General features: G+C 41.2%; 1 protein-coding gene across 1 annotated transcript in view; it reads right to left on the minus strand.

The window, feature by feature from the left end:
* Positions 1 to 13,951, minus strand: part of Mfsd14b (major facilitator superfamily domain containing 14B) — a 54,787-nt gene that overhangs the window by 4,714 nt on the left and 36,122 nt on the right. Inside the window, exons 4-10 of the mRNA XM_048345629.1 lie at positions 13,733 to 13,860; positions 10,213 to 10,327; positions 8,588 to 8,806; positions 6,630 to 6,743; positions 4,897 to 4,968; positions 2,839 to 2,951; positions 1,326 to 1,423 (exon numbers count right to left, since the gene is read on the minus strand). Coding sequence (XP_048201586.1) covers positions 1,326 to 1,423; positions 2,839 to 2,951; positions 4,897 to 4,968; positions 6,630 to 6,743; positions 8,588 to 8,806; positions 10,213 to 10,327; positions 13,733 to 13,860 — 859 coding nt within the window. The remainder of the gene's footprint in view (positions 1 to 1,325; positions 1,424 to 2,838; positions 2,952 to 4,896; positions 4,969 to 6,629; positions 6,744 to 8,587; positions 8,807 to 10,212; positions 10,328 to 13,732; positions 13,861 to 13,951) is intronic.

Consider the following 13,951-nt stretch of genomic DNA (forward strand, 5'->3'; position numbering starts at 1 on the left):
GAAGGAATTCTGTGTAGTGACAACAGGACAGGCCTCCATGGAGGGCTTGTGCCTTCACACATAACAGCCAGCTGAGCTACTACTGCATGCAGCCAGGGTGACACATAAAACTTGTGTGTGTGTTTTTTTTTAAAGCAACACTGCTTTAAAAAGATATGAATAAAAATGGCTCTGATATAAAATGGCTCTCTTAATAATATAAAGCTGGGGGCTGGGAATATGGTCTAGTGGCAAGAGTGCTTGACTTATATACATGAAGCCCTGGGTTCAATTCCCTAGCACCATGTATATAGAAAATGCCAGAAGAGGCGCTGTGGCTCAAGTGATAAGAGGACTAGCCTTGAGCAAAAAGAAGCCAGGGACAGTGCTCAGGCCCTGAGTCCAAGCGCCAGGACTGGCAAAAATAAATAAATAAAATAGTAATAATATAAGGTTGGAGTTAAAGCTCAGTATAGATGTTCATGACTACTGTGTGCAAGGCATTTGGGTTTGATTCCACAAATTAGACAATCACAATGCATACATACATACACTATGTATATGTGCACATACATAAAAACATCTCTGGGTTGGGAATATGGCCTAGTGGCAAGAGTGCTTGACTCGTATACATGAAGCCCTGGATTTGATTCCCCAGCACCACATGTATGGAAAAGGCCAGAAGTGGTGCTGTGGCTCAAGTGACAGAGTGCTAGCCTTGAGCAAAAAGAAGCCAGGGATAGTGCTCAGGCTCTGAGTTCAAGACCCAGGACTGGCCAAAAAAAAAAAAAACCAACCCAAACACCCATAAAAACATCTCTGTGGCATATATGCATATACAGTATAGTTTAGGCAAAAGGGTCTAACTGGATAAAGGCCAGGTGCTGGTGGTTCATACCTAGAATCCTAGTTATTTAGGAGGCTGAGATCTGAGGCCTCAGTTTGAAGGCAATCCAGGAAGAAAACTCTATGAAACTCTTACCTCAAATTAACTAGCAAAAAGTGGGGGTGTGCCTCAAGCAATAGAGTGCCAGCTTTAAGCAAAAACCTAAGGGACAGTGCCTAGACCTTGAATTCAAGTAGCACTGTGTGTGCACGCAGACACACATACCTGGAAAAAGAAAATGAGTAGTTTCTAATTCTTTGTAATCTGATCTTCTGGACTTTTAAAAGAATAAGCATAAATGAAGAGGATCGCAATCCCTTCCAGATGGGAGAGAAAATGGGTGGTATTCCCCCGGAGCCGGGACCACCCAGCTGCCACCTCCTGCTGTCCATGTGGAGAGCCCAGGGATTCAGGCAAGGAAGCCCTAGCCGAAGGAGGAAACAGCGAGGACCGGCCTCACCTTGCTGATCTGACTCTGCATTCCGAGATACCAGGGCGCTGATGGCTGGGAATGTGATGCTGGACATGGCGGCCACAGTCCCCGCTGCCCACATCATCCTACAAAGATAAGATAGGTTATGGCAAAGTCCCAAGAAGCTTATGGTTCACAATGTAGTTAGCAACCAAAGTTCAAACGCCTTTTGTTTCCTCATGTTCAGTTTTATTTCCCTCCTCTTTACAAAGACTGTGACTTTCCTACCTCTACCTATTACATAGCTGGGGTAGCAGTCCTGAACCACAACTCCTGGATGGTTCTTTGAGACAAGGTCTATCCTCAAACTGTATTTATCCTACCTCCATTTCCCAAGTATCTGGGACTACAGTCATGTCTCCCCATACAAGGATTGTTTTAGGGATAGGTTCTTTCTGACATTTGCCTAGACTGGCCTCAAATGGTGATTTTCTTTGCCTCTACCTTTCCAGTAGCTGGGACTACAAGTATGTGCCACCACACTAGACTTTCAGTAAAACCCTAAGAAGATTTTTATTTCTTTTCTCTGACTTCCCATTCTTCTACTTCTCAACAGTTAGCCCTGGCAGTGCAATGCGCCTCCTCTTTTTAATGAGGTGATTGCTGGTTCCCCACAGGGCCACACTTCATTGGGGATGGTCTTTACTGTGAAAGAAAACCATGACGACCCAAGTCTTTTTAACACTAACTACACTAGCTACTGAACCAAACTTCCTAGGTCCAAAATAAAAAAGAACAAAGAATCAATCAAGTTAATCTTAGGCAAAACGTCGCACAGAAAGAACCATTTGTCCGAATGAAATTCACAGTTTCATGTTTGCCGCCCAAATAACCTCTAACAACTAAATCCTGACTTCCATCTACACATGCAAAGCCAGGACCAGCTCTGGTATCTACAAGATAGACAGGTGCTCCAAAATTTAGCAACCAGGCACAAAGGGAAACTTGACACACAAAATGGTGCTCAAGATTCTATTTGTTTCTTTTTACTCCAAAGGGCTTTATTCCACTTTCCTTCCTGTTAATGGAAATCTAAAACTCTGGGTACTAAAAACTGCCTTAGGCTACACATGGTTCTGAAGGAGATGGAAGTGACTCAAATGCTCTATTTCATGGTCATTTATTGGCTAAGGTCACTCGGTTATGCCAGTACAGTTTGACACAACCAGTCACTTTTACTTCTCTTTTTGTTTGACTATATGTGACATCCCTAAAAGAAACAACTGCAAATGCACATACATGCAGCTCAGTGAGAGGGCTGAAAAGGAGGAACAGATGCAATTAGGTAATAATTCAGTGCCGGCATTCTATTTTATAGTCAGTCATCTTAGATTATCTAGCTCCACCCTTGCCCAACATAATGTTAGCCTGAAGGTTTCTGAAATGTCCAATACACCAAGCCAGTGAAATAACCTTTACTTCTCATCCCAGTTAACTAGCCTGAGTGCCTCAAAAACATACAAAGTTTGGTGATAGGCAAGAATCTAATGGTGAAGCTTACCAGGCCTGAGATCCAAAGCCGTACCAGGCCAGTTGGAACATCTGGAAGCCCAAGCCAAGCAGGACAGTATTCTTATTTCCCAGTGACTTCATCAAAATGCTGAGAAAGACAGTCTGCAAAGGAAAGGAGACAACTAAGAACCCATGTGAAGAACACAAGACATTTTCAATAGTCTGGGTGCTGGTGATTTAGAATCCTAGCTATTCAGGAGGCTGAGATCAGAGGATCAGAGGATCACAGTTCACAGGCAGCCTAGGCAGGAAAAGCCCGTGATCCTCTTATCTCCAGAACAGTTGGAAGTGGAGCTGTGGCTCTCCAAGTAGTAGAGCACTAGCCTTGAACAACAACAACAAAATAAACCTCAGTGACAGTGCCCAAGCCCTGAGTTCAAGCCCTAGGACCAGCAAAAACAAAACAAAACCACCTACAAAAAACATTTGGAATGCAATCTCAAATTCAGAATGCAATCTCTCTGGAGAAGCCCACTCACTAATGACTGAGGATCTGCATGGATTTACACCCACCCCCAGCCTATATAGCCTCAGAGGCCAGGCAATATAGATGCATCTCCTCAGAAGCTAGAGCACTGACCTAGAACTTGGGTGAGGCCTTTTCCTGACAAGCCTGTCTGACAGGTGCTTTGCCCCAACAGGTTGTCACAGCCATTCATTGGTTATCATGCCTGAGGGACAGATCTCAGTCTCTCCAGAGAAATGACAAGCACTTGACTATGGATGAGAAGTATATCTGCTGACCATTTACAGAAGACATGAATTTTGTTGGAGATTATTTTCTGCCAGTTTTCCTAAATTGGAACTGGGGTTGATTTTAATAAATACATATTCTACTTAATAACAAGATGGGATAGTCTGAAGTGGATTAGGGTAAAAAGAAGCCTCTGGGATAGCCAACTAAAGTTAATATAAAAAACAAACCAGGGGCTGGGAATATGGCCTAGTGGTAAGAGAGCTTGCCTTGTATACATGAAGCCCTGGGTTCAATTCCCCAGCACCACATATATAGAAAATGGCCAGAAGTGGCGCTGTGGCTCAAGTGGCAGAGTGCTAGCCTTGAGCAAAAAGAAGCCAGGGACAGTGCTCAGGCCCTGAGTCCAAGCTCCAGGACTGGCAAAACAAACAAACAAACCAAAGTTATGGGCACAATTTACATTTTCCTACATAGTCAAAACAAAAACAACAAAAAAGGCCTTTGCCTTGGTGCACTCCCATGAGCCTGTTTGACTCTAGTATTTAGGAGAAACCATTCTGCGACCTTTTCACTTTTTCCAAATCAAAGAACATCTATCTGCTCAGCCTCATGGCCATTCCAAGGCAATTACCTCCAAGCAGCCCCTACAAGGTAAACACACCTGAGCACAACCATGACCATGGAAGGGACACAGGCCCTGCCTTTGATTCTATATTCTAAGCTGCTGATTCCCTGTTAGTTGGTTCTGCAGACAGCAGAGTCTGGAACAGTTATTGCTATTCATTTCTACTTTTGATCACTGAAATATCATAGAAACATTCCCCTGATTAATTCCACAATATCTAAAAAGATGTAATTAAGTATAATTTTGGTCCCTGAGTTCAAGCCCCAGGACTAGCACACAATGCTCTTAAATCCTGATTTCAACATTCTATCAAAAAGGAATGGTATGGGCTAGGGATATGGCCTAGTGGCAAGAGTGCTTGCCTTGTATACATGAGGCCCTGGGTTCGATTCCCCAGCACCACATATATAGAAAACGGCCAGAAGTGGCGCTGTGGCTCAAGTGGCAGAGTGCTAGCCTTGAGCAAGAAGAAGTCAGGGACAGTGCTCAGGCCCTGAGTCCAAGGCCCAGGACTGGCAAAAAAAAAAAAAGGAATGGTATGAGTCAGGCCCTGTCAGCGGCCCAAATTAGATGCTCTATTCTACTTGCATATGTTGTGCCAGAACAAGGCTCTCCCTCTACTTTTACATGTGGCTTCCTGTGGATCTGTGGCTGTCAAGATTAAAAAAATTTTTTTTTAATTGAAACAACAACAAAAAACCCTATATAGGTACAATGATACTCACCTGGGCCACAATAGACAGAATTCCTACCATGGCTATGAATGCTGCAATTTTAACGGATCCAAAACCTATGACCTGCAGAAATGGAGAAAAATACTTTAGTTATATAATGCAGAAATAAGAAATGTTCTGTTCTATTAAAGTGGTAAGATAAAATCACTGAGGAAAGTTAGGGCAAGTGCCGAAAGCTGAACCTATTTAAGCAATAATTAACATCTAAATCTGATATAAGTGGGGCTGGGAATATGGCCTAGTGGTAAAGTGCTTGCCTCGTATACATGAAGCCCTAGGTTCGATTCCTCAGCACCACATATAAAGAAAAAGCCAGAAGTGGCACTGTGGCTCAAGTGGTAGAGTGCTAGCCTTGAGCAAAAAGAAGCCAGGGACAGTGCTCAGGCCCTGAGTTCAAGCCCCAGGACTAGCAAAAAATAAAATAAAATAAAATAAAAAACTAGGGGCTGAGAATATGGCCTAGTGGCAAGAGTGCTTGCCTTGTACACATGAAGCACTGGGTTCAATTCCTCAGTGCCACATATATAGAAAAGACCAGAAGTGGTGCTGTGACTCAAGAGGCAGAGTGCTAGCCTTGAGCAAAAAGAAGCCAGGGACAGTGCTCGGGCCCTGAGTTCAAGCTCCAGGACTGGCAAGAAAAAATAATCTGATATAAGAAGATAAGCAGGCACTGCTTAAACTGTGATATTTAATATTCTTTATGTCTACTTGTTTTTTTCATATTCTCTTACGTCTGTCTCCAATCCAGAAATGGAAAAATGTAATAATTACATGTGATGAAAAGAATATGAAGAGTGAATAAGGTCAAAATATTCTATGTATGTGGGTCAACATCAATGAAACAATGAAGCTCTTGAAAGTGGTTTCAGTAGCAGGAAGGAAGAATGAGGGAGCATGACCAAGGGTGTGGGAAAAAAATAGGAAAGAAAATGTTTTGGCTTTCAATACTGCCAACAGAGAATTTTCTAATCAGCAAATCCAGTGACTTTTAGCTGTTGCTGCACATTAAAATCATGTGAGCAACAGGAAAGATGGGGAAGAGGAGGATAAAGAAGAGGAGGAAAGCAATTAGAAGCACAAATCCAAAGTTTTAAAAATGATAAATAGCTGAGTGCCAGTGGCTCTTGCTTATAAATCCTGGCTACTCAGAAGTCTGAGAACTGAGGGTCATGATTTGAATCCATCCTGACCAAAAAACTCTGTGAGACTCATATCTCCAATTAAATGCCAACAAGCCAGAGTAGAGGTGTGGCTCAAGTAGAACACAGTCTTGAGCAAAAAGACTCAGGGACTGTGCATAGGCCCCCAGTATAGGCACCCTCCCTCCCCAAAGAGAACAATCTTGTCCACTATTGAAATTCTATAGAACACAGAGTAAGTACTTTGTATTTCTTTTATATATTCTTCCTATGTCACAAATGAGTACCTTGCTTTTTCAATAGCACCCTACTGCTTGAGCTATACCTTCACTTGTAGCTTTTGTTGGTTAGTTGAAGAGAAGAATCTCACAGACTTTGTGGGCCAGGTTGGCTTTGAACTGAAATCCGCAGACCTTAGCCTGAATAGCAGCATTTACAGGTACGAGCCACCCACACCAGTCTTGCATCTATGTATTTTTTTAAAACTAGAAGCAAGTTCATATGTAGTCTTCCAAATTATCTTTAGACAAATCTCAATCTTCAATAGCCTTTATGTTCAAATTTACTAGGAAAAAAATTACTCACCTGCCTGAGATAGAGAAAAAAACTTGAATACTGTCCAGCTTCTGGGAGGTATGAAAGAAACACGGTGATACAGATGAGTAAGACAGTAGAATCTTTTCCAACTTTCTTCAATGACTGAAATAAGCAGAAGACAAACACAAAGCCAACAGACATGTTTACTGAGCCCTTGCTACTCACCACACACCAAACTAGTTTATGTGTACATTTTAAGTGGGATCCAGAAGTCCCAGATGATGAGCTAGAAGTCTACATGATTGGCTATTCTCACCTGTTTCCTGCCCCAAGCTCTTCCCTTGCTGTCTGACATTATAACCATTTTAGGTAAGGGTTTCTGAAAAATTACTTTTCCTCTTACAAGTATGTTTCCTAAAAGTTAAACTCAGGGATAAAAAGTGAAAAATCAAGCCTCCAGTTCTTTCTTTTCCTGTACACATTTTTTTTTTTTAGTGGCCAGTCCTGGGCCTTGGACTCAGGGCCTGAGCACTGTCCCTGGCTTCTTGCTCAAGGCTAGCACTCTGCCACTTGAGACACAGCGCCACTTCTGGCCGTTTTCTGTATATGTGGTGCTGGGGAATTGAACCCAGGGCCTCATGTATACAAGGCAAGCACTCTTGCCACTAGGCCATATCCCCAGCCCCCCGTACACATTTCTTTCAGAAGCAATTTCAAACCAGATTTTGGGGTGGTGGTGCTGGTGAGAATAAGTTACTTTTTCTTAGCACTTTTTAAAAATTTGAAGTATTTTTTAGCATATATTTGCTATACAAGGAAACATTTCATTGTGACATTTCTACCTCAGCACCAAAGGTTTTTGGTGTGGCATACTTCTCCTGTAACCTCCAAAAGATTAGAGTGCACACACACGCGTGCACGCACACACACATACACACATCCATTTAATCTGCAAAATGTAAGTTCAAAGCCTATGGTTGATGTAAATGCTTATCAATGACTTAGAAACCAATCACATTAGTCAAACCAAGTACACTTAACCTTCTTAAAGTGAATTCACTTCAAATGGGCAGCCTCATTACTTTGTTTTTAAAAAGAAAATGGCTGGTATGAAAACTGCGAGGGAAGGGGTACATTATCCCAAAAGAAATGTACTCATCACCTGAAGAATGTAACTATAACCCCTCTGTACATCACCTTTACTTACAATAACAATAAAAAAATTTAAAAAAACAAAGAGAACGGCTGGGCACCAGTGATTTGACTCATGCCTGTAATCCTAGCTATCGAAGAGGCCAAGATCTGAAGATTCCCACTGGATGTCAACCAGGCAAGAAAAGACAAGAAACACTACCTCCAATTAATCAGTGAAAGGCCAGAAGCAGAGATGTGGTTAAAGTGGTAGAGAATAGCCTTGAGTGAAAAAGCTAAGTGAGAGTAGGAGGCTGAGTCCAAGGAGGGAGGGAGGGAGGGAGAGAGAGGGAGAGGGAGAGGGAGAGGGAGAGGGAGAGGGAGAGGGAGAGGGAGAGGGAGAGGGAGATTGGCTTAAGAACCAAGTCTAAGCCCAGTGTCAGTGGCTCATACCTGTAATCCTAGCTACTCAACAGGCTGAGATCTGAGGATCGAGGTTCAAAGCCAGCCCAGGCAGAAAAGTCTATGAGGTATTTCCAAAAAGCTGGAAGTGGAACAGTGGCTCAAATAGTGCAGCACTAGTCTTGAGCAAAATAAATGGGGCTTTAACTCTGGACCTGGGAGCTGTTTCTGCGTTCTTCAGCTCAAGGCTAGCACTGGTTTGTTGAGATAAGAGACTCATGGGACTTTTCTGCCTGGGCTGGCTTTGAACTGCTCCCCTCAGATTTCAGCCTCCTAAGTAGCTAGGATTACAAGCGTGAGCCCCCAGGGCCCAGCTAATCACTGAGATTCTTGAGGCTGCGTGTCTACTATTTTTTTTTTTTTTTGGCTTGGCTTAGTTATTTATGAAGTCAGTATTTCATCTTTCACTTTACCGCAAAAGGGTCTGCTTGTTTCCAAGAAATCTGAGCTCCCCAGGAAACTGGTCTAATTTTCTCTGGTAGAGATTCTGGAACAGTCACCAAGATGAAGCAAATGTCCAGAAGAGCCACCACTGTGGCTACAAGCACAACAAGGCTGTCTCCATAATTGGCAGAAAGATACGCTCCAATGGCTGGGCTGCTGACCAGACTGGCAGCGAAGGTGGCTGAGACCTGCAAGAAACATACCCTCACTCAGGATTCTACAGGTGAATCTGTGAAAAAGCCTATTTATTGATCCCCGGGTCCCAACCAGCTGGGAATAGTTGCACAGGTGTCTCCACCAGAAAGCACATTCTCACCCAGGGCCTCCAGGTGTACCCCTGTAGCCATTGTTCCCTGGCTGTAAACAAGTATGTTGCACACAAATTCTGACAATAAAATTTTTCTATCTCTCTAAGATAGGTAAGGGTTAATGCCAAGGTAGTTACTGGCACAGTCCTGGCCACAAGACAAATCCAGCAGCCTGTATGTGGAGCTTTCTGGAAATACACTTCAGCTGGGACACTCAGTGAGTTCTCCACATACCCATGAGTAGGGGTCAATTGTAACTGCCACTATACAATGAAGAGCTAAGCCAGAAAGGATAATTAGGCCATAGTCATTTCTAGTGATTCTTTTTCCTAAAGCACTTCTGCTTAGTATAGCAGCTTTAAGACCAAAGTTCCTGCTGAAAATAAGACCTTCTAATAAAAAAATTCCTAAAGGAAATGTTAAATAAACCTGATTTACAAGTATGCACATGCAAATTTATCAGAACATGACATAGTTCCTCTCATTAGTATATGCCATTTTTGTTTTCATGTATCAGCTAAAAATAATTGCCAGTGCTGGTGGCCCATGCTGTAATTCTAGCTACTCACAGAAGTCTTCCTACTGCTTTTCCCTCTGTCCTCAGCATGCTCAGGATGCCCTTCTTTCACATGGGACATGAAAGATATTAAGTCAACAGAGTAAAAGCTATGTTTTGTGGAACAGCTGTAATTTACCTGTATTTCAATGACTGATTCATGAAATTATTCATTTAGATAGTCAACAATGAATCACTAGTTAACCCTATTCCAGGAAGTGGGATTTAAAGACTCAGGAAAGGAGAGAAATCACTTAGAGGTCTGCTGCCCATCCTTTTCTTACCAATTACCCTTCACTATTTATCCAGATCATTTTCAGTACACATGCCCCAGCAGGCTCAGGCCCATGGGTGCTACTTACATGTGCACAAGCTACCTTTTTCCTCAACCACTGAAAATATCTCATAAAATGATATGTAGCCCTCTGACCCCAAATCTTCCTCTGCCATCTTCTAATAGGTCCCTACATAACCATAATATCATTATCATGCCTGAGAAAAATTAGAAAGATTATCTAATATCAAATTGTCAAAAAGTCTGCTGTATTTTGTATTATTAACTCAACTATTTGAAGAATGGTCTTTTCAGTTGTACAATCTATAAGGTGCACAGCAACAGAGTAACAATGGACTCATATTGCTTTAGGATTCAGTATCTGTCTAATTCCATTTCTAATCTTATTTTAAATCTCACATTCTGATGAATTTCTAATGTTAATTATGATCTTACCCATCCATAAGCAGTACTTCGCTCGTGCTCCTGAGTAACATCAGCTACGTAGGCAAATATCACAGAGAATGTGACTGAGAAGACTCCAGATACAGCAATCATTGCAAAATACCACCTATAAAAATTATTTTATTTACTCAGGACTTTCATAGCCAGAATCAAAGACATTAATGATGCAAAGATTATAAACCAAAAAATAAGTAAATATGCATGTAGATTTACATTATACTTAAAAATAAAAAAAAATTCAAGATGAAGTAAAAATATAGTTTTGTCACTACTCAGAGTTCATGTAGTGTAGAAAAATGAAGGAACAGAAGAAAAAGAGAATAAGGGAATTTAAAGAAAAGGTATAGTTCTTGGCATTGTGTTAAAGGTGGCTAACAGAAAACTTCAAATTAACTACTGTTAGCAAAGGAAAAGACATACAAATTATTTTTTTAAATAAATCTCAACGAGGGCTGAGAATGTGGCTTAGTGGTAAGAATGCTTGCCTAGCATGCAGGAAGCCCTAGGTTCAATTCCTCAGTACCACATAAACAGAAAAGGCCAGAAATGGTGCTGTGGCTCACGTAGTAGAGCTCTAGCCTTGAGCACAGAGAGGTTCGGGGACAGAGTCCAGGCAAAAACAACAACAACAAAAAACCTACATGAAAGCATAGTGGGCACAAAAATTTAATGCAGGTAAGATCATAAATTTCTATCATATATGTGAAGCTTTAAAAAAATTGGCTGAAATATCAGCACAGAGAATATTTCAGAAAGTGGAGTTGTTTTTCTAGAAGGTTCAATTTCTTTGGGGGTACTACTGGAATACAAACTCAGGACTTTGGGCTTGCTAATAAGCAGATGCTGGGGCTGGGGATATAGCCTAGTGGCAAGAGTGCCTGCCTCGGATACACGAGGCCCTAGGTTCGATTCCCCAGCACCACATATACAGAAAATGGCCAGAAGCGGCGCTGTGGCTCAAGTGGCAGAGTGCTAGCCTTGAGCGGGAAGAAGCCAGGGACAGTGCTCAGGCCCTGAGTCCAAGGCCCAGGACTGGCCAAAAAAAAAAAAAAAAATAAGCAGATGCTACCACTTGACCCATATCCTCAATTCCATATAGTATTTTTAAAAATCTAGTAATCACATTAACAATTCATGAGAAAAATCAATAATCTTCATTCATGCTAAAAATCACCTAAATGTTTGATATCTAATTTTTATTCTAAAAAGAGGAATCTCTTTAAAAGAATAGTATTTTCCAACAAAAAGCTAGTCTGACATCCCATAATGAAACATTACAACATTCCCATTATATGCATGAAGATAAAACAATGACTGTCACTTTTACTTATTGTCATTCATTAGTTAATAAAATTAGGAAGAGCAGAGAATGGTTATGTCCATTGGAAAGAAAAAGGTAAATTTACAGATGACATCAATAGAACTAGGAAACCAAGCAATTTACAGAGCCAATTTTGCAATAGAGTGAAAAGAATAAAATTTATAGGGGGGCTAGGAATGTGGCTTAGCAGTAGAGTGCTTGCCTAGCATACACAAAAACAAAAAAGTCAGAATTGGCACAGTGGTTCAAGTGGTAGAGTGCTAGCCTTGAGGAAAAAAAGGAAGCCAGGGGCAGTGCTCAGGCCCTGAGTCCAAGGGCCAGAACTGGCAATAAATAAATAAATAAATAAATAGATAAATAGATAGATAGATAAATAAATAAATAGATAGATAGATAAATAAAATAATAATAAAAAACATAGGAATAAAACTTAACAACAAATACATAACATCTAAAGAAAGCAAGTTTAAAGTAGCTAAAATACATTTTTAAAATCCCTAACTCATTGGATAACCATTGTGTTCTTGGACATAGACACCGAAAGTATTTTTATAAAATAGCTGGGGACATGGCTCAATGGTAGAGTACCCGCCTAGCAAATTTTAACTCTAATTTTTATGTTTTTTAACATGTGATAATTATATAAAACTATGCTACCACTGAGGTTGCTATTACACTTTTTTTTTTTTGTTAGACGGGTCCTGGGGCTTGGATTCTGGGCCAGTTCACTGTCCCTGAGACTCCTTTGCTCAAGGCTAGCACTTCACCACTTAAGCCACAGTGCCAGCCACTTCAGGCTTATATTGTGATTAACTGGAGGTAAGACTGGCCTTGAACCAAGATCCTCAACTCTCAGCTTCCTAAGTACCTAGGATTCAAGGAATGAGCTCGACACCCTAAGCATTTTTAATTAGCATCAGCTGTCCATATATGCAAACAATGTGCCTTGGTTGGACCCACTCCTGTCACTCTCTTTCATCCCCTTCTCCAAAAACTGTCTCTACAAGACTCATTGTTCCATTTTCATACATGTATATAAAGTAGTTAAGTGTATATTATTCACAAAGGAAGAACATTAACAATAGGAATTCTGGCCAAAATATGTTCTGAACTCCAGAAAAACAACTAAGGCTCACATATAAATTAAAAACTCTGTATGGTAATTAAGTGAACGCTGACTACAAGCTAAATACTCTCACTGGATCTATCACACTAAAGGAGAAAATTCTCATTATGATTCAGAATCAGTTGAGTCCTACTGTAGTATACACAGAAGTCTACGCTCAAGTCCATGCCCTAAAGCAATGAACTGACAAAAAGAGATTTGCAAAGCCAGCTGAGCCCCAGTGGTGAGGATGGGGTTGGTAGTCTATTTCCAGGACTGGACCTGTAGGACTGAACACTAAAGTTACAGCACCAACAGTTGGCCTTAAAAAATCGTTTCCTTTCATTGACACCTAAGTAATTTATTCAGATCTAATACTGCAATGTGTTTCAGTCCCCTTTATAAAATGGGCATCATGGCAGCTACTCAAAAATAACTAATACCACCAAAGAGATGAAATAACACAGATACAAATGCTTTGAGACACTTATGAAGTGCTCTGTGGATCTAGTAAGTACATGGCTGGGACCATGGTTCAGAATATTTGCCTATGTATGAGACACCTTGGGGGATAGAACAAAATCTACACAGAAAATTTATTCATGTCTTACATGCAACTTACATATGAAGCCTAGAGGTAATTTTACATAGCATTAAAAATATTTTCTGCATGAAACTAACTTGGTGTAACACTGAACCATTCCTCCTGAGGAGTCACATCAGCATCCAGAAAATTTGGGATTTGGAGACATTACAGATTTTTGGTTGAGTTGATCAACCTAGATTGTATGTATTCAAAACAGACTGGGCTGGCTGGGCACTGGTAGCTCACACCTATAATTCTAGCTACTCAGGAGAATGAAATCTAAAAATCTTGGTTAGAATCCAGCCTGAGCAAGAAAGGCAGTAGACTCTTATCTTCAATTAACCACAAAAAAGCAAGGAGTGAAGCTGTGGCTCAAGTGGTACTAGAGTGCTAGCCTTGAGCCTACGCTCAGCACCTAGGCCCTGAGTTCAAGCCCCAGGACTAGTACAATTACAACAACAACAAAACTGAACTAACAGTGAAAAGCTAAGTCACTCACCATGGGCTGATTCGCATCAGTGGGATGGGGAAGCAGGTGAAGAAGACTGTGACAAGGAGAAAGGGTTTTCTGCCCCACACGTCTGAGAGAGCGCCTATGAGGGGGGCACTCAGAAAAGAGAGCAGGCCCTGGAGAAGAAATGGAAGTTAGATTTAGAATGTGATCCCCCAGTTATCTGCAACTTTTATTTTCTAGATGTATTAGCTTCAACTCATTTTA

The sequence above is a fragment of the Perognathus longimembris genome, chromosome 1, assembly GCF_023159225.1.
Source record: "Perognathus longimembris pacificus isolate PPM17 chromosome 1, ASM2315922v1, whole genome shotgun sequence".
NCBI lineage: Eukaryota > Metazoa > Chordata > Mammalia > Rodentia > Heteromyidae > Perognathus > Perognathus longimembris.